The 20684-nt window shown below is 44.1% G+C and overlaps 1 protein-coding gene across 1 annotated transcript in view; it reads left to right on the forward strand.

Moving 5' to 3' along the window:
• The window catches only part of atr (ATR checkpoint kinase), a gene marked incomplete at its 5' end in the record, with an annotated part of 56105 nt that overhangs the window by 21751 nt on the left and 13670 nt on the right, over nt 1-20684 (forward strand). The window contains 20 exons of the mRNA XM_083632489.1: nt 647-748; nt 1006-1095; nt 1400-1495; nt 1994-2124; nt 2770-2913; nt 3037-3130; nt 4387-4512; nt 4988-5194; nt 5416-5529; nt 5757-5872; nt 6365-6479; nt 7100-7237; nt 7990-8161; nt 8374-8540; nt 11918-12082; nt 17857-17948; nt 18316-18407; nt 18566-18743; nt 18907-19101; nt 20106-20265. Of these exons, the coding sequence (XP_083488615.1) occupies nt 647-748; nt 1006-1095; nt 1400-1495; nt 1994-2124; nt 2770-2913; nt 3037-3130; nt 4387-4512; nt 4988-5194; nt 5416-5529; nt 5757-5872; nt 6365-6479; nt 7100-7237; nt 7990-8161; nt 8374-8540; nt 11918-12082; nt 17857-17948; nt 18316-18407; nt 18566-18743; nt 18907-19101; nt 20106-20265 (2694 nt within the window). The remainder of the gene's footprint in view (nt 1-646; nt 749-1005; nt 1096-1399; nt 1496-1993; nt 2125-2769; nt 2914-3036; nt 3131-4386; nt 4513-4987; nt 5195-5415; nt 5530-5756; nt 5873-6364; nt 6480-7099; nt 7238-7989; nt 8162-8373; nt 8541-11917; nt 12083-17856; nt 17949-18315; nt 18408-18565; nt 18744-18906; nt 19102-20105; nt 20266-20684) is intronic.

Below are 20684 nucleotides of genomic sequence, written 5' to 3' on the forward strand. Positions count from 1 at the left end.
AAATCGCTTGAGGAACAGTTTCTTCCCGCAGGCCACGAGACTCCTAAATATGCACAAATAGTGCAGTAGTCGTACCGTACCGTACTGCAGCTGCTACTATTACGGATGCCTAACGTTTAATTGTAAATTTAAGTGTATGTTTAATAAGGTGCCTAACGTTTAATTGTAAATTTAAGTGTATGTTTAATAAGGTACATGCTATTTGCACATGTATGTATAAAACGTCGAATTTGGAATGTCTGAACACGTCTAACGTATGCACATGACATGTGCACCTATGTGCAATGAATATGCCACTGTCGTATAAGCCACCGACTTGTCTTATTGCTTATAGATGCCTATTTCTTATTGCCTTATTGCTGTCTTATTGCCTATTGATGCCTATTTCTTATTGCCTATTACTTATTGCTTGTTGCCTATTTGTACTATGTCGTAAACGGAGTCCACTGCACAAGAATTTCACACGTGGTACTTGTACCATGGAGTGACAATAAAAATCTTGAATCTTGAATCTTGAATCTTGAAAAACAAAGAAAATGGTTTTTGTTTTACCCTAAATCCTAAAACGGTTTCCCTTCATTTGTAATAAGATCACCAAACCTTTATGTATATTGATCATCTTGCCTAACATTGTACCGTGTCCCAGAGTGAGACAGAGATTGACCTGGGCTCTCTGCTGAGGCAAGACTTCCAGGGCCTTCACAACGAGCTGCTGCTACGGCTGGGACTTGCAGAGCACTACCAACAGGTCTACACACACACGCGCACGCACGCACGCACACAGACACACACACACGCACACACACACACACACACACACACACACACACACACACACACACACACACACACACACACTTCCCTGATACATTATGTCTGTTTCATGATATATTATTGTTGATTTTTAAGTCCATGTACTGTGTATATACAGTGTGTATACCAATGGTAGATTTTTGTGTTTTCATCCTTATGTGACACCCGTGTTTACTTGTGTATGTACTGTAGGTGTTTAACGGCCTGGCCATCTTGGCCTCCTTTGCACCCAATGACGACCCATACCAGGGGCCCCGTGACATCACCGCCCCAGAGCGCATGGTCAGTATCAGACTTAATGGATACAGACCGGTAGATATGTAGTACTAGAGTGGTACAGCTTTAGCTTTGGCTCTGTGTAAATGTCCATGACTTCTCTTCTGCGTGAGCAAAATAATTTATACTACTATTGTGATTGCATTGCACTGTTTTGTATTGTTGCTCTATAATGTTTTATATTGTAGGTGCTTTGACTGTTTAGTTTTTCATTTTGCTCTTGTTTGGAATGCACTATGGCTCCAAGAAAAAAGTCAAGTCAAGTCAACTCCAACTCCACTTTTTCCAACTTGTCTTCCTCGGGTCCCAGGCGGACTATCTGCAGCCTAAGCTGCTGGGGATCCTGGCTTTCTTGAACATGCAGCTGCTCAGCTCCAGCGCTGGGGAGAAGGAGCGCAAGAAGTTGGTGGGTGACAAAAATAGACTTTATCCTCTACTAGGAGAGCAGATGTAGTCACTGCATATTTTCTCAGTCACAGTTTACAGAGGCAGATTTATAAGTCAATATTGTTTCAGTTAAAAGCAGCAAGAACACAAAACTAAGAATACCGTGGTGTAAATTCTCTGTACATGGCAGGTTTTGGTATCTGAATGTGCATGTGTTGCTAAGAAGTAGTGAGACAAATGCAGTTCTGCCTGGTTTGTAGAAACCTTGCTCACTGTAAAGATGAAATAGGAGCACTCCAATGTTCTCTTCAAAGACAATTCTTGGCATAGTAGCAAAGCTTCCTAAAACAGCAGCCCAGGTTATATCAAAATCATACCATGAATCCCAAAACAAAATATAATGCTATTAAAGTCAATATGGAAGCTCCTCTAGGCATCATAGCACTCCCTATTTTTCAGTACAGGGGAAACGCATACCATGAGCCGAGTTTACAGCTTCTTCCTGTTTCCTGTGCAGGCCCTGACCAGTGTGATGGCTCTAATGCGCCTGATGGGCTCCAAACACATCAGCTCCGTCAGAGTGAAGATGATGACCACACTCCGCACCGGCCTCCGATACAGAGAGGACTTCCCTCTGCTTTGCTGCCAGTTAGTACACACACACACACACACACACACACACACACACACACACACACACACACACACACACACACACAAACACACAAACACACACGATATAAACACACACACACACACACACACACACACACACACACACACACACACACACATATTAAGTTAAAATCTTAATGTTTAAAGAAAAATGTAAACGAAACAAAATCTGTGACAGTACAGCATGAAATAACTACTAAACCTAACTAACTTAACACTGTTTACTAGGAAGTAAAAGTAATGGGATTTTATTTTTATTATTATATATTTTTAATATGAGGTGTGTGTGTCTCATGTTAATTAAAGGAAATTGAACTTGAACTTAATTAGGTGTACGTTATGATTTGGAGAATTCGCTAGCACAGTGAAAAAGTACATTTTCATGCTTAGTGCTTATCGGTACAGGACCATGGCTATCAGTCAAATCTTTATACATACATACATACATACACACACACACACACACACACACACACACACACACACACACACCAATGTCTTGAATGGAATCCACACCTATTCGGCTAAATGATATGAGAAATGAGAAGTGTATTCATAATTTTTTTGCATTGCCTTAGCTCCTCAGTGTTTCTCACTTCCTGCTTCCTGTGTGGACAGGACGTGGGAGTGTTTTGTGCGGAGCGTGGAGCCCACACACCTGGGTCCTCTACTGAGTCATGTGATCGTAGCACTCCTCCCCCTCATCCCTCAACAGCCCAAAGAAACTGCTGCTATCATCCGCTTCCTCATACTAGATAACAGGTAACACACACACACACACACAATCCCAAATTCCTGGTGTAAAGGCAGGTTAAGCAAAAAGCTTAGCGCTGTACTTGCATTGAACATTGACATGGTCATTTCTGTGTTGTTGATCTCTCACAGGGAAGAAGTGAAGGAGTACCTGCATGAGATTTACTTTCTGCCAGATCACCCGGAGCTGAAAGAGATCCACACTGTTCTGCAGAGAGACAAGAAGGTCCGTATGCGTATGGACAGTGTGACGATCATGGTGGTAATGATGAAGAGAGGTTTCAATGGTTATGATGTCTTGAAGATGATGATGATGAAATTGAAAGTTATGATGCGGATGATCACGTTTAGGTCCAGCAGTGCATAGTCAGAAGGTGACTATGATGATGATTGAGGGGGGTGATCAATGATGATCAATGAGGATGACAATGAAGGAGAGTAGGTTATAGATGATGCTTGTAATTACAAATATAGTGATGATTTGTTAGTACTGTGGGAGTGAAAAGGAGTGAGGTAGCAAAATGTGGGGGAAAAGATGCTCTGATAAAGGCTTAGTTTTATTACTGAAACGTGTCAGTGTTTCATGGTGCGTGGCCCAATAAATAATTGAAATGTGAATATTGTATCCAGTACTACCCCCCTCCCCCCAATTTTGGATTTGCCTCACTCAAGTAACAATAATTTATTTGAAATGTATATAGCACTTAATCAAAAGAAACTTACAACGTGCTTTACAGATACAAGGAAATAAAACAGAAAAGAGTACAAGAAAGATCATTTAAAAAGTCAGAAACACAGTTCAACCAAAGCCGCTAAAAGTCAGTAAAGGTCAGAACAACAGAACAAAGGAGCCCTAGCTAAATCAAAGCATGACAGAAGAAAAACTGAAGAAAATAACCACCACTGGAGAGTGAGTAAAACAAAGCAACATAGCGTCGCACCAACACTGCCATGGTTAGGGGTTTGATTTCCACTGGAGCCCCCCAGGCAACAAATTAATGCATCAAAGAGTCTGTCAGAAGGCGTTACGCTGCGTCATGTTTTCCTGTCAGAAGGCGTTACGCTGCGTCATGTTTTCCTGTCAGAAGGCGTTACGCTGCGTCATGTTTTCCTATCAGAAGGCATTACGCTGCGTCATGTTTTCCTGTCAGAAGGTGTTACGCTGTGTCATGTTTTCCTGTCAGAAGGCGTTACACTGCGTCATGTTTTCCTGTCAGGAGGCGTTAGGCTGCGTCATGTTTTCCTGTCAGAAGGCGTTACGCTGCGTCATGATTTCCTGTCAGAAGGCGTTACGCTGCGTCATGATTTCCTGTCAGAAGGCGTTACGCTGTGTCATGTTTTCCTGTCAGAAGGCGTTACGCTGTGTCATGTTTTCTTATCAGAAGGAGTTACGCTGTGTCATGTTTTCCTGTCAGAAGGTGTTACGCTGCGTCATGATTTCCTGTCAGAAGGCGTTACACTGCGTCATGTTTTCCTGTCCAGCCGACGTCCAGCTGCAGTGACCTGGCCGCGGCGCTGCAGCTCTCCATGAGGGCCATCCAACATGAGAACGTTGACGTCCGAATCCACGCTCTGACCAGCCTCAGGGACATGATGCACAGCAAACAGGTACACACAGACACACACACCGCTATTGGCTATATTTAATTAGTAGTCACATTTATTTTTGAGCATTAAAAAATAGTTAAGGTACATACGATTTATTATTGGGTATTGAATTGAATGGCTTTTTATTACATTTGACTCAATGGGACCTTCGAGGATTGAGGAATTTCACGGATATACCCTTGCCAACAGCATCCTAGTTTGTGTTTACTGTTACCTTGTTTCAGTCTTGTCTGCTTGAACCATGATCATCCTTAACCTCTATTTTACCAGGCAAATTTGAATGAGCACGCATGCTGTTTTCCAGCAACATCACAACATGGCTGTGCATTAGAGTGAGAGCCAAAGTGCACCCTTGGTGTGTTGTGGACTGTCACTGTAGGAGTGGCTGCTGAGTTAACCCTTGGTGTGTTGTGGACTGTCACTGTAGGAGTGGCTGCTGAGTTAACCCTTGGTGTGTTGTGGACTGTCACTGTAGGAGTGGCTGCTGCGGCAGGTGTGTGCGAGCGAGGCGGTTGAGCCGGTCATCTCCAGCCTGGTGGCGGTGCTGCTGAAGGGCTGCCAGGACTCATCCCCCGAGGCCAGGCTCCTCTGCGGGGAGTGTCTGGGGGAGCTGGGAGCCGTGGACCCCGGACGTCTGGACCTGTCGCACACACACACACACGGCGACCGCAACACCTTCGTGGTACGGCATGGCTAGGCTAGATCAAAGCTGTACTTTTTAAAAGAAAGATATGTACAGTAGCTGTCTGGGTTAGGGCTCACAGGTAAAAGCACATGATGTACAAAACTACAGGAGTTTCAGGCATTTTGTAATGTTTTTCCTCCCTACAACAGTTAATTTGAAGGTGTAGTGCATCAAATACAAGAAACCAAATGTACATGTCTCTTTCCCCTGTGTGACAGAGTGGGGTTGAAGATCCTAACTTTGCCTATGAGCTGCTCACTGAACTGACAAGAACATTTCTGGCTTCCGCTGATGATGTAAGAGCACAGGACTCTGCTGCCTATGCAATGCAGGTACACATGTGCACTCGTACACACACACACACACACACACATACACACACACACACACACACACACACACACAAGTTGCAAGTCCCAAATGGCCTGACTTTGTGTTTCTTTCTGTTTCTCTCTTTATTTGCCTGTGTGTGTGTGTGTGTGTGTGTGTGTGTGTGTGTGTTCGTGCGTGCGTGCTTGCATGTGTGTACTGTATGTATGTATGCGTGCACATGTTATAGGAGCTGCTGTCCATCTTTGAGTGTCGTGAAGGTCGTAGCGACTCGCAGGGCCGCCGGCTGTGGAGGAGATTTCCAGAGCAGATCCAAGAGATCCTGGAGCCTCACCTCAATAGCAAGTAAGGCACACACACACACACACACACACACACACACACACACACACACACACACACACACACACACACACACACACACACACACACACACACACACACACACACACACACACACACACACACACACACACACACTTTCAGCTTGTCATACAATCGCATGGAACATTCAGGCAGTGAAATCATTTATTATTTCCTTCCTCTCTCCTCCCTCCCTTTTCACTCTCTCCTTCCTTCCTTCCTTCCTTGCTTCCCTTCCTCCCTTTCTCCTCTCTCTCTCTCTCCTCTCTCTCTCCCACTCTCCCTCCCTCTCTCTCTGCCTCTTTCTCTCTCTCCATCTCTCTCCTCTCTCTCTCCCTGTCTCCCTCCCTCTCTCTCTGCCTCTCTCTCTCTCTCCATCTCTCTCCTTCTCTCTCCCTCCCTCTCTCTCTCCCACTCTCTCTGCCTCTCTCTCTCTCTCCTTCTCTCTCTCTCTCCCTCTCTCTCTCCTTGCAGGTATAAGAGCAGTCAGAAGGTGGTGAACTGGTCTAAACTGAAGAAGCCGGTGTACAAAAGAAGCAGCAAGTTCTCTGATTGGTCAGCCACCTGGGCCGGTTACCTCATCAGCAACGTCAGTCGATCTCTCTTTCACCTGAACAGAACCAAACAGATCAACATCAAATTGTTCATCAACATCATTTCATAGTTTCATATTTGTCAAGTGACTGAATAAACACACATCATGAATTACTGGAAAGTAATTTCCCCCCCTCTATAATCGCCTGTAAAGTCTCTTCAAATCTGTCAAGGAGAAGGGGGAGAAGATTACTAAATTACTATAAAGGCAAACCTATAACATATAGAGGTGTGTGTGTGTGTGTGTGTGTGTGTGTGTGTGTGTGTCTGTGTCTGTGTCTGTGTCTGTGTCTGTGTGTGTGTCTGTGTGTGTGTCTGTGTGTGTGTGTCCTTGAATTTGGCATGCAGCCAAAAATAGTCCCAAGTAGATAGTGTCTAAATTTCTTTCCTCATCCTTCGTCTATATTAGTCCATTTCTTGAAGTCGGTGGTTTTACATGTTTTTGAGTGAATAATTCTAGTCACTGTGCTGTAATTATGTGTGATGACTGAAAACTATTTGGTAAACAATATTGGATATTTAAGTGCTGGTCCACAATAAGGACTTAATTGTTTTAAATATGTAACTGAATCCCAACTCGGACTCGGTGCAGAAACTGGTCTTGTTGTGTTCCAGGTGAGGCACGAGCTGGCCAGCAAGGTCTTCACCTGCTGCAGCTTCATCATCAAACACGACTACAAGGTCACCATCTACCTGCTGCCTCACATACTGCTGTCCATGCTGCTGGGCTGCACACCTACAGAGCAACAGGAGGTCAGGAGACATCTGTACAGACACGCACAAAAACTGCTTTCATATGTTTTATCTGCTGCTCAAAAAAATACAATAGAGCAGTGATTCCCAAAGTGTGGGCTGTGGAGGTACTGCAGGTGGGTCGGGAGGGGTCTGCCGACACTCCCGATTTTGGCAGGCAATCAAATGGCTGTAGAGGGCTCAGTTTTAAAGCGAGAGTGAAGACTGGTATCAAACTAGAAGACCTAAGGCATCCATTGGTACCAACCGTGTCATGCTAGCTTGTCGGGAAGCGGCTAAATAATGATTCAAATGTGGATGAAAATGGGTCCCCACGAGTCTCCCCTTTACAGATAAGGCAGCATTTTTCACAGCCTAAATAGAATTGATAGCATGTTGTGGATATATTTTTGTTCCTGTTGTTGCTCATCACATTTTGTCTCATCAAATGTGTTATGCATGCAAATACTTCTGATGAGTAAGGGGGAGAAAATGTTGGCAATCTGGCTTTTGGGATTTTGCCTCAATTTTTGTATGTGGTTGGATTATTAATTTGCCGTATGCCCAATTTAACATGTTCTGTTAATGAAAAAAAAAATATATATATAGGGAAGTACTTCATCTTAGTCTCATGTGTTGATCAGAGTTTTGATTAAAGGGTTGGGTGGGCCCTGGAAGATTTTCAGATTTCAAAGTGGACAGCAGCATTCTTAAGTTTGTGAACACCTGCAATAGAGACATTTTCCTTGGAATAATCGCACACCTGCCTCCAGGTGACAGAGGAGATGCTGGCCGTGCTGACAAAGGGTGACGAAGGAGGAGGGGGGCATGTCCAGGAGACGGCCTCCAGCCTATCACAGCTCAGCACTCAGACGGTGTTCAGCATGCTGTCTCACCTCACACAGTGGAGCCGCCACATCCTCTCCTCCAAACCCAAAGACAAGGGTAAGTGACACATTCAAGCAAGTTACATGAAAGATTTGTACTTGCTTGTAATCTAAACCATTTCAACTCAGATGATCCAAAAACAGCTGACTTTGTGTTTCCTTTTTAAAGTGGTAATGTGTGAGATGTGTTTTTAGTATGTCTGTGCATGTTGTTCACTAACCTGTATGATTAAATAATAAAAGTAAACTAAAATGAGTGTGTTTTTCCAGAGAGTGGGGAGTATCAGCGCGTCATGGCCTTCCTGAAGGGAATCCCCCAGGACGTCCTGGCCAAGGCCTCCCTGCGCTCCAAAGCGTATACCCGTGCCCTCATGCACTTTGAAGCATACATCCTAGAAAACAAGGAGAACATCCAGGACCATCTCACCCTCCTGCAGGTCAGACAAGTCACTTACATAGTACAAAGTATGCACTTATTTCCTCTACTTTCAGGTGTTAAAGTTGTAAACTGATTTAAATAATCGATATACACAGGATGTCTGAGTACCTGGATGGTACTGCTAGTTCACTAGCAGTGCTACCAGTCTACCAGTAATGCCTTTTAGCATTACAATAATTTGAATTTTTAGACATTTGACAGCAGAGACAGATAGCAAAGTGCCGAAATAAATTGTAGGATTTGGAAGTCAAGTCAAGTCAAGTTTATTTGTATAGCCCTAATTCACAAGCATGTCTTAGAGGGCTTCACAGAATATTTCTAGCTAAATCTTGCCAAATGGTTGAACAATCTTATGTTAGAGGGAGACAGAGGGAGGGGGAGATGGGGGAAGGGGAGAGAATGGGGGAAAGGGAGGAGGTGGAAGGGGAGAAAAGGGGAGAGGGAGAGAGCTGGGGAGGAGGAGAGAGAGCAGGACAGACAGGACAGACAACTGGGGCTGGGCGATACGGTTTAGAATAGATCAATATCACGAATAGTCATGGGTCAGTTTCAAAACATTCTAATGTATATCACAATATTGTTCATATAAGTAAAGTAAATTTTAGCAATCAAGTTATCATGTATTATAATTACCTGGCGATGAATTCCACTGAATAAGTCAAGTCAAGTTTATTTGTATAGCCCTAATTCACAAGCATGTCTCAGAGGACTTCACAGAAAATATGTCTAGCTAAATCTAGCTGACACAACAGTAGTAATTACAGTAATAATAATAACAAGATTGAACAATCATATGATAGAGGAAGGCAGAGAGAAAGGGAGAAAAGGGGGATGGAATGTGGGGGAGGAGAGAACAGGGAAGGGAGGAGGTGGGGAGCGAGAAGGGGCGGGAGAGCGGGTGGAATGTGAGGGAGGAGAGAGCAGGAAAAGGGAGGAGGTGGGGAGGGAGAGCGGGGTTATGTGGCGGAGGAGAGAGCAGGGAAAGGGAGGAGGTGGGGAGGGAATGGGAAATGTGTGGGAGGAGAGAGCAGGGGTGGGGAAGGGGGAGAGAGGAGAGAGCAGGAAAAGGCAGGAGCGGGAGCAAGGGAGGGAGAGCGTGGAGATGTGGGGGAGGAGAGAGCAGGGCAAGGGTGGAGGTGGGGAGGAGACAGGGAAAGTGGGGAAGGAGAGAGCAGGGAAAGGGAGGAGGTGGGGAGGGAGAGGTGGGATGTGGGGGAGGAGGGAGCAGGGAAATGGAGGAGGTGGGGAGCAGGGAATGTGGGGGAGGAGAGAGCAGGGAAAGGGAGGAGGTTGGGAGAGAGCAGGGGAAGGAGGGAAGAGAAGAGCAGAACAGATAGAATATACTGTGGCTAGGCGATATGGTCATGAATAGTCACAGGGGACAGTCAGATTTAGCAGTTAGGTTATGTAATTACTTATCAGGTGAAAAGAGCCAATGAATAAGCAAGAAATGAATTGACATTTATCGCTCAGCCCCAGGTAGCCAAGGCACACTGGAACTAGCAGCAGAGCGGCCAGGCCAAATGAACAGCAGTTAACACAATCTGACTACTCTAGTCATTAACCAGAACTAACTAGAACACAGGGAATCTAGCTAATCTACAGCCTAGTCTGGCCTGTCCTATTCTACTCTAGTCTAATCTTAGCCTGAACAGTATAACAGGTCTACAGCCTACAGTTAGGCTGTAGCTAATCTATCGCCTAACAGAATCAGAATCAGAATCAGAATCACTTTTACTGCCACAGTATGCAAGTTACATACGAGGAATTTGTCTTAGTGTCTGTATGCAGCGTAGCGGTCACATCAATATACAGAGATAAGATGTAGGAAGATAACTAAAGACAATCACAAAGTTGCAAGTGCAATCAAATCGAGTAAATATATACATACATGTACATGAGCGGTGAAGTGTTCTGTGGATGATAAATATGAATTTACGTAACCTAAGCTATTCTAACCTACCGGCATCCCTTGACCAGTGAAGGAGAACACCGATGCCCCCCACCCCAACAAACGATTAGTGTGACATTTATGGCCCAGCCCTCGAGCTGCTACTCAATCCATCTGGACATCCCGCTGCAGCGGCCGGCGCAACAGCGGCAGAGGCCGAGGAAGCAGCGGCACACTAGAGTGGAGCAGCCAGGCCAAACAAGCAACAGCTGCAGACAATCTGACTACTCTAGCCATTAACCAGAACTAACTAGCATACAAGGAATCTAACTAATCTACAGCCTAGTCTGCCCTGTCCTGACCTACTCTAATCTAATCTAATCTTAGTCTGAACACTATAACGATCAAAAAGTCCAGCTCAGAGGTTTCTAAAGTGGGAGGTGGGCCTCCCCACGGGCCTCAAAACAGTTTCAGGGGAGTCTCAGTGAGTGGGAGTGATTTATTTGAGTTATTTCAGTTTTAGTTATTTTAGTAATTTGAATAAGAGTGAAGGCAATTTTTTCCATGCAGCTTTTTCCATGCTTTATCTGAGAGGAGGCCCATGGTCTCAGACTTTGGAATCCTCTGGTCTAGCTAATCTACAGCCTAAATTTAGGCTGTAGCTAATCTACAGCCTAACCTAAACTATTCTGACCTACCAGCATCCCTCAACCAATGATGGAGAGCACTGATGCCCCGCACCACGGATTTATATCCCCAGGATTGCCTCAGTGACTAGTTGAGGAGGAACCTTGTGAGGGCCAATGCACCATAGGCGCCCAACTATGGACCCCAAGTTTCAAATACAGAAATGAAATTGCCAAAAAGAAAAAGAAGGTTGAAAAGGTAAATAAGAAAGAGTGAGTCCAAAAAAAGAAAATGTAGTCTTTAAATGTTCATGAGTTCATGGAAACGAGATGGTTAGCTAGGTGAAAAATGAGTCTGTAAGTAATCTGAGAGTTCCACAAGGGTGATTTGAGAGTTCCGCAAGTCCGCAATGGTGGCATCGTCCGAGAAGAGAAGGGGGAAGGATAGAGGTTAGTAGTGGTGACGATAAGGTATTTTATGGTATTTCTTTTTCTCTGCTTCTCCCACAGAAAAAAATGTGTTCTTCAACTTTGACAGTGGTATAGAACCATACATTAGAAAGAAGCCTCTGATTTGTTAAAATTAAAATAAACTGGTGAATCAGAGTAACAAGTAATTTTAAATAAATAACTTATTTGGGACATTTCATGCATTCTTAAACGGTTCTTAATAGCAGTGCCACCATAAAGAGCCGTTTCTGGTACTATATAGAATCCTTTGTTTCTTCTCATCTCACAAATATGCAAAGTCGGCATTTACCTCACTTTGTAACTTATAAAGTTTGTAACCCGCTACGAAAAGGTGTATGAGGGAAAGTTGCACCTCTCTAAACTCTGTTTTCGGATTGGCTCCTGCAGACGCTGTACGCGGCGATGCATGAGCCTGATGGGGTGAGGGGGGTCAACGCCCTGAGGAGGGAGGAGCCGTCACTACGGGAACAGATTCTGGGACACGAGAGCATCGGTCTGCTGCGAGACGCCACCGCCTGCTACGACCGCGCCATACAGCTGGAGTCAGACCAGGTACAAACACACGCACACACACACACAAGTACACGCACGCGCATACATACACACACACGCACACACATACATACACACACACACATACAAAAAACATCAGCCTGAACTGGACCAACAGTACCACATTTTACTCTTTGCTGTTTCTGTTTCTGTCTCTTTTTTCTTTTTTTTTGCTAAAGGCATTAAAAAATATTAATATTAAAATATCTACAGACCGATATTAGAGGTATTTTTTTTCACCATGCAATTACAGGTTTCCCTTTCCTTGCCCTTCATGTCCACTCAGATTAATTTAGGGGGCGTCTGGGTAGTGTAGAGGTACACTCTCGCCTACCACCGCAGAGACCCGGCTTTAATTCCCATTATCGGTACTTCTGGCTTGGTCAGACGTTCCTGCCGTGTCTGCGGGTGGGAAGCCAGTGGGGTATGAGTCCTGGTCGCTGCACTAGTGCCTCCTCTGGTTGGCGCCTGTTCAGGAGTGGGGGGGGAATAGCGTGACCCTCCCACGCACTACGCCATGCCGGTGAAATTCCTCGCTGTCAGATGAAAAGAAGCGGCTGGCTAATGCACATGTATCAGAGGAAGCATGTGCTACTCTATGTCTCTCCCTTGGCAGAGGGGGTGGAGCAACGACTGGGACAGCAGGGGGAATTTGCCAAGTATGGTACTATTGGGGAGAAAAAGTTGAGAAAAATCTGAAAAGATCCAGAGATTCATTTAGATTAGAAACATGCATACCCTTTATAGTCCAAACTTTCATTAGCTGTGTTAAATTAAATTGGATTTGTTTATTGTTGCTTTATTATGGTTTTTCATTTGATCTTATATTCACTTGTAGCACGAAGCATCTTCAAAAGCTAGAAATGTCGCTTTCTGAAAGCTGTAGATACATACATAGGCTACAGAGTACAGATTTTAGATTTTTAGATATTCAGCTCTTTTACCCAGACAGAGTGATGCAAGATGAGTGTAACAGTAGAATACGTTTTTACATTAAATTTGCACAATAAATCATTTGAAATTAAACAATTAAAAATTTTGTTTGTTTGTTTTCAATTACCGTACAAGATTTTTTATTTATTTTTATTTTACAATTTTCAGAACATAGGGAACAAACAGGCTCAGACAAAAAACAAAAACATACATACATCATCTACATTCCAGTGTTACCATTAACCAGCCGCATCAAGTGCTTGTGCGCTTGTAAGAGTGCATGGGATCACACGGAAGGCGTCCATAAAAAGTCAGCCGGGCGAATCACCCTTCGCTCCCAACCTCGTCCAAGTAGGCCAGAAACGGGTTCCAAATAACCGAGAATTTCTTAAGCGAATTGATCCTCAACCATAGCTGAAAAGAAGGTGGAGAGGGGGACTTCCGCTCCTTCAGAATGAGTCTCTTGGCGACAGTCATCCCCTGCGTCAGAGACTGTTGTACAGCATTAGGGAGGAGCAGAGAGGATTCTGAGCAGCCGAAGATGGCGGGTTCTGCCTGCGGCTGGAGAGTTATTATGCCTCCGCCGGCGATAGCCAGGCCGGAGGCATTATGGATCCGGGTTGTCCTTATGTACGTACGTCCGTACGATGTTTGTTAACGCGATATCTGAGGAACGCCTTGACGGAATTTCATCAAATTTGCCTCAAACATCGACTTAGACTCAAGGATGATCTGATTCGATTTTGGTGGTCAAAGGTCAAGGTCACTGTGACCTCTCGAACGCCATTTTCAAGCTTGTTAACGCGATATCTCAGGAATGCCTTGACCGAATTTAATCAAACTTGTCTCAAACATCGACTTGGATTCGAGGATGAACTGATTCGATTTTGGTGGTCAAAGGTCAAGGTCACTGTGACCTCTTGAATGCCATTTTCAAGCTTCTTAACGTGATATCTCAGGAATGCCTTGACGGAATTTAATCAAACTTGTCTCAAACATCGACTTGGACTCAAGGATGAACTGATTAGATTTTGGTGGTCAAAGGTCAAGGTCACTGTGACCTCTCAAACGCCATTTTCCAGCTTGTTAACGCGATATCTCACGAATGCCATGACGGAATTTCATCAAATTTGCCTCAAACATCGACTTAGACTCAAGGATGATCTGATTAGATTTTGGTGGTCAAAGGTCAAGGTGAGCTCTCGAACACCATTTTCAAGCTTGTTAACGCGATATCTCAGGAATGCCTTGACGGAATTTAATCAAACTTGTCTCAAACATCGACTTGGACTCTCAAGGATGAACTGATTTGATTTTGGTGGTCAAAGATCAAGGTCACTGTAACCTCTCAAACGCCATTTTCCAGCTTGTTAACGCGATATTTCACGAATGCCTTGGCGGAATTTCATCAAATTTGCCTCAAACATCGACTTGGACTCAAGGATGAACTGATTCGATTTTGGTGGTCAAAGGCCAAGGTCACTGTGACCTCTCGAACGCCATTTTCAAGCTTGTTAGCGCAACATCTCAGAAATGCCTTGACGGAGTTTCATCAAATTTGCCTCAAACATCGACTTGGACTCAAGGATGAACTGATTAGATTTTCGTGGTCAAAGGTCAAGGTCACTGTGACCTCAAGAATGCCATTCCCAAGTTCGTTAAAGCGCTATCTCAAGAACGGCTTGATGGAATTTCTGCCAATTTGGCTCAAACGTCGACTTGGGCGCAAGGATGAATGAATTACATTTTGGTGATCAAAGGTCAAGGTCACTGTGACCTCTCCAACGCCATTTTCAAGCTTTTTAACGCCATATCTCAGGAATGCCTTGACGGAATTTCATCAAATTTGCCTCAAACATTAAGTTGGCCTCAAGGATGAACTGATTACATTTTGGTGGTCAAACTTCAAGGTCACTGTGACCTCACGAACGAACGCCATTCCCAAGTTGGTTAACGCAATATCTGAAGAACGGCTTGATAGAATTTCTTCTGATTTGGCTCAAACATCGACTTGGACGCAAGAATGAACTGATTCCATTTTGGTTATCAAAGGTCGAGGTCACTGTGACCTCTCGAATGCCATTTTCAAGCTTGTTAACGCGATATCTCAGGAATGTCTTGATAGAATTTCTTCGAATTTGCCTCAAGCGTCCACTTGGACTCAAGGATGAACTGATTACATTTTGGTGGTCAAAGTTCAAGGTCACTGTGACCTCACACACCCAATTTCCAAGCTCTGTAACGCAACATCACAGGAGCGCCTTGACGGAATTTCTTCCAATTTGCTTCAAATTGCGATTTGGACTCAAGAATGAACTAATGGCGGAGGCATAAGTCCGCGTTGCGGTCGTTCTAGTTTTATAGGCCTTACAGTACCAATCAAATATTTTGGCCCAGAATCCAGATAGCGAAGGGCAAAACCAAAAAGCATGGGATAGTGTACCTACCAACACCTGACACCTATCACATAGTGATGAGACAGAGGGGTAGATCTTGTGCAACCTAGACTTGGAGTAATGAAGACGGTGAGTGACTTTAAATTGGATCAGCTGGTGTCTGCTGTTAATTGAGCAGAGTTGGACCACAGACAGACTCCTGTCCCATATCATTTCAGACAGGACAACACCAAGTTCCTCCTGCCACGCCTCCCTAATCCTCTCAGTGGGGGCCCTGATGCAATCATCAAACAGACACACAAATCTAGAAATAAGATGCCTGGAATGAGGGGAGCTAAGAAAACATAAAAAAAAAGCATGTTCATTTGGGAGAACTGCAAAGTCACGAATCTTGGATCGAACATAGTCTCTGACTTGTAAGTATCTAAGCCAGTGTGTGTTGGGCAATTCAAATGTCCTCCTCAGAAGATCAAAGGATGCGAAATGACCATCTATGTATAGGTATCTGATGGAAACCAGCCCCCTCTCACTCCAGACGTGGTAGTTCCTGTCTGACCATGGAGATAAAAAAGAATGGTTAAAACAAACTGGTGTGAGGACAGAAACATCTGGTAGACTCAAAGCCCTCCTAACTTGGTTTAGAATTCTGACTGAGAGTTTTTCACAACAAAACCTAAATTTTGTAAAGTCCCAGGCTGCTCCAGCTTAGCAAATAGCATAGCTGGCAGAGAGGAGCCGGCGACAGAGCTGGCCTCCATTTTTAGCCACAGGGGGGCCCACAAGTTAAACTGCCAGGAGTCCCTTGCCAACAAAACATCAGAGCCCTGACATTAGCAGCCCAGTAATAGTGCCTAAACACTGGTAGGGCCAACCCTCCTACAGACTTGGGTTTTTGGAAGTGAATCTTCGAAATTCTATGGTTCTTATAATTCCAAATGTAGGACAGGATTATGGAGTCCAGGTTTTTGAAGAAAGCCGAAGTAAGGAAGATGGGAAGGTTTTGACACAGATAGAGGAACCTTGGAAGTGAAACCATCTTAACTGAATGTATGCAGCCAATCATGGACAAAGGGAGTATTTTCCAGTTTTCTATACATTGTTTATGTTTTGAAACAAAATCGTCAAAATTCAACTTAAATATTAGTTTGAGATCTCTTGGTATGGTCAAGCCAAGATAGGTGAGGTGGTCCTTTGCTAATTTGAATGGGAGATTTTCCAGGAAACCAGGAGTGAAAACATCAGAGGGGCATAAAATCACTGTTTGTCCAGTTGATTGTGTATCCAGACAGCTTACCGAAGGAGGTGATCAATTCTAGAAGGGGGGGGATCGATTTCTCTGAGTCATGTAGGTATAATATTACGTCATCAGCGTACAAACTAATACGCGTCTCAATACCTCTGACCTCCAGGCCTGCAATACTTGGGTGGCCACGTATTTTTTAAGGCAAGGGGCTCGAGTGCAACGGCGAAGAGGGCCGGCGAGAGAGGGCAGCCCTGCTGGACCGAGCAAAATAATGGAAACCCGGTTGACTTATCACCATTGGTTATAACTGAACATGTTGGACTAGCATATATGAGCTTTACCCAGGATATGAATGAATCACCAAATCCAAATCTATGCAGTGACTCGAATATATAAGGCCACTCAACTTGATCGAACGCCTTCTGTGCGTCGAGTGACAAAATCGCTGCACCGCTGGTCTTACTGTGATCTGCATACTGTACATGGTGTTGAGAAGGCGCCTGATATTAAAGAAAGAGAACCTGGTCGGGGTGAATGATGGATGACAGATACTTATTCAAATGGGTAGCCAGCGTTTTAGTTATTACCTTTCTGTCAAAATTCTGGAGCGCTATGGGTCTGTAGCTGGCCGGGTCTACTTCCTCCTTTCCCTTTTTTAAAATGAGGGAGATGTTAGCTTCATACAATGTTTTATTAGTTTATCCTTCTTAGAGCTAGTTGTCATTCTGAGGAGGAGTGGGGCGAGAATGTCGCAGAATTTCTTATAGAACTCTGCACCGGATCCATCCGGCCCAGCTGCTTTGCCTGTTGGGAATGATTTAATGGCTGAGGTTATTTCTTCCAATGTAAAATCAGAGTAAGTCTTCTCTGGCAGCGTCACTAAGTTTGGGTATTTCAAGAGGGTCGAAAAAGTCGTTCAAATCAGATTGACCGGCATCGCACTTAGATGAGTAGAGTTCACTGTAAAACTCCCTAAAACGATCGTTTATCTCTTTGGGGTTAGTCAGCAGGGCGCCACTCTTCAATTTAATGGAGAGGATTGTCCGCGAGGTCTGGGCGCCCTTAAGCTACTGTATTACTGTGACTGGTTGACTAAAAGATGAGTGGTGATGGTCAGCGGTCAGTTTCGATCGGCTGTTTTGTTTTTGTTTTTTGGGGGTAGGGGGTCAATCTATTTCTATCACTTGTTCCCTTGTGTGTAGATTGGTCATTACCATGGAGTGATGACCTCTATGCTCGGCCTGGGACAGCTGTCCACTGTCATCACTCAGGTCAATGGAGTACTGGCCAACAAGTGAGACACACGCACACACACACACACACACACACACACACACACACACACACACACACACACACACACACACACACACACAAACACACACACACAAATACAAATACAAATACAAATTGTTACCCTGATCCAAAGGTAAGGTGGAGGCTGAATCCATTGTTTTCTATTCACCATAACACTTGTTGAAATGTATTTACTATCATCAGATAACTATGGTTTCTTAATTAGTGGCATGTTTTATACATTGAGACTCAATGAGATAATACAAGGACATTAAATGGACACATTTCTGTACATTCAATGTATTTGCCAATTTGACCCAAATGTTTACTTTACCATGTGAACTGAGCTTTGTGTGCACATTTAGGCCCCAGTGGAAATCGGAGCTGAACGCCTACAGAGTGGAGGCAGCCTGGAAGCTCAGTAAATGGGACCTGCTGGAGGATTATTTGTGTTCTGGTGAGCACATGCACGCACACACACCCACGCGCACACACACCCGTTAACGTTGCACTAGGCAACTTTGTACGTTGGTCGCCAGAGATGGGAAGTAACGAAGTACAAATACTTTGCGGGGTGTGTATGGTTATTGTATTGGCCTGTCACTGTGTCTCCAGACCGTCAGTCCAGTACGTGGGGTGTGCGTATGGGCCAGATGCTGTTGGCTGCTAAGCAGCAGGATGCAGAGACCTTCTATGGGAAGCTGAAGCTGGTGAGGAAGGAGCAGGTCGTCCCTCTGTCTGCCGCCAGCTACGAGTGTGGAACCTACCAGAGAGGATACGAGTACATCGTCAGGTGTGTGTTTCTGTCTGCCTGTCTTCCTGGTCATGTGTCTGTGTTGTTGAGTGTTTTGCATGTTATTTGTCGTTCTCTGATTTTTTTGCTGTATTTGTGTGTGTGTGTGTGTGTGTGTGTGTGTGTGTGTGTGTGTGTGTGTGTGTGGGGGCGGGTTATGTAGACTCCAAATGCTGAGTGAGATGGAGCACACTTTTACTGAGCTGCAGAAGCAGAAAGATGGCTCCGGCCCCAGCCTCAGCCAGCTGCCCCATCATCATCATCATTGGTCAGATCGGCTGGAGATGACACAGAATTCCTTCAGGGCCAAGGAGCCAATCCTGGCCCTCCGTCGCGCCCTGCTCAGCCTGGGATCAGGGTGAGGATGGACAGAGACACACACAACCTACTTTTCAGTTGTATTGAGTTATTTTCTACATCCCTCTTTCATATCTTACTCCTCTTCTACAGTAATATCTTCCTGACTTAGGGAAGAAAACAATGTTCTACCTTTATATTTCTTTATGAAATAAAAGCTGTCTGAGCGCTGTCACTCAGAACTAGGGATGTTCATCAATTATCGAAAATCGATAATTGATCGTTAAGGGGACATGCGCCGGGGACAGCAGTGTTGGAGAGGAGACACATTGAAATAAAGAGTTCATTGAGGAGAACACGTTGTCTTTCATATTTTCTGCCATAGGCATTCATTTTGTAAAAAAAAAAAAAAAATCTAAGTATTAATATGATCGATAATCGATAATTGATCGTTAATTTTCACCGATTATCAATTTTGGAAAGTTTTCAAAATGAACATCCCTACTCAGAACCTTGAACTTCTCACTCACTCACTTGTTATCTTAGTGATTATATTCATTGTCTCACTCATTGTCTCCTTCTGTCTGTTCTTCATTCATTTGTTCATCCGTCACACACAATATTTCAGACTGCGGTGCTCTGATTTTGATTAGAAAAAATGGGGGAAATTATGCATCTCATCACTACACTTCAGCATTTTCAAAACTACACTGATTTTCTTAAGGGAGGTACAAATTCAGCTACTCTTGGAGGCAGGTGAATGCTACTCAATAAAAGCTTTAATTGATGCGATTGAAGGGGAGCTGAATTGATTTTCTACTTATTTCCAGTTCATCTTGTCTTGGTTAAAAGACAATGTTGTTCTTCTTGTACTTAAGGAGATACAACAATTCCAGGTCAAAACAAGGTTAACTATTTGTTATTAATTGGCTGTAAGGAGGGCTGCATCATACAAGGGGGAGAGCATGTTTACTGCCTTATCTGATGCAAATTTTAGCTAATGGCTCAAATGTAGATGGAACAAGAGCGATGCTGAGCCGTCTGGGCCCTGTGCTTGTGCCCCAGGCCGGTGTGTCAGGAGCTGGTGGGGGAGTGCTGGCTGCAGAGTGCCCGGGTGGCCAGGAAGGCGGGACACCACCAGACGGCCTTCAACGCTCTGCTGAATGCACCGAACACACACCTGGCTGAGCTGCTCACCGAGAAGGCCAAGTGCCTCTGGTCCAAGGTACACCACTACTAATCTTTCAGATCAGTCAGTACAGGAGCAGACACATCTAAATACTCACTCATTCAATTAGCATTGATTTGAGACACGTGCATATTGCATTTTGAGTAAAATAACTGAGAATGAACCCTGAAGAAAGAAAGAAAATTAGTTGCAAAAATGTTGTAAACATCTTTATCTTTATTTTTTTTATATTATAAAACATCTTTATCCTTTATACTTGTTTCAAACATCTTCTTAAACATTTTAAACATCTTTATGAAATAATTTAACTCTGCAGTCCAATAACTAAATTGAAAACAGACTCAACAATAGCTCTGCCTTCAAAAAACCTCAATTCAACAAAAACATTCAATGTAAAGCCTATCTGTGCAATTTTACCGATACATGTGCAGTCGCCAGCCGCTTATTTTCCCCTG

The sequence above is a fragment of the Poromitra crassiceps genome (assembly GCF_964638095.1).
Source record: "Poromitra crassiceps genome assembly, chromosome: 3".
Taxonomy (NCBI): Eukaryota; Metazoa; Chordata; class Actinopteri; order Beryciformes; family Melamphaidae; genus Poromitra; species Poromitra crassiceps.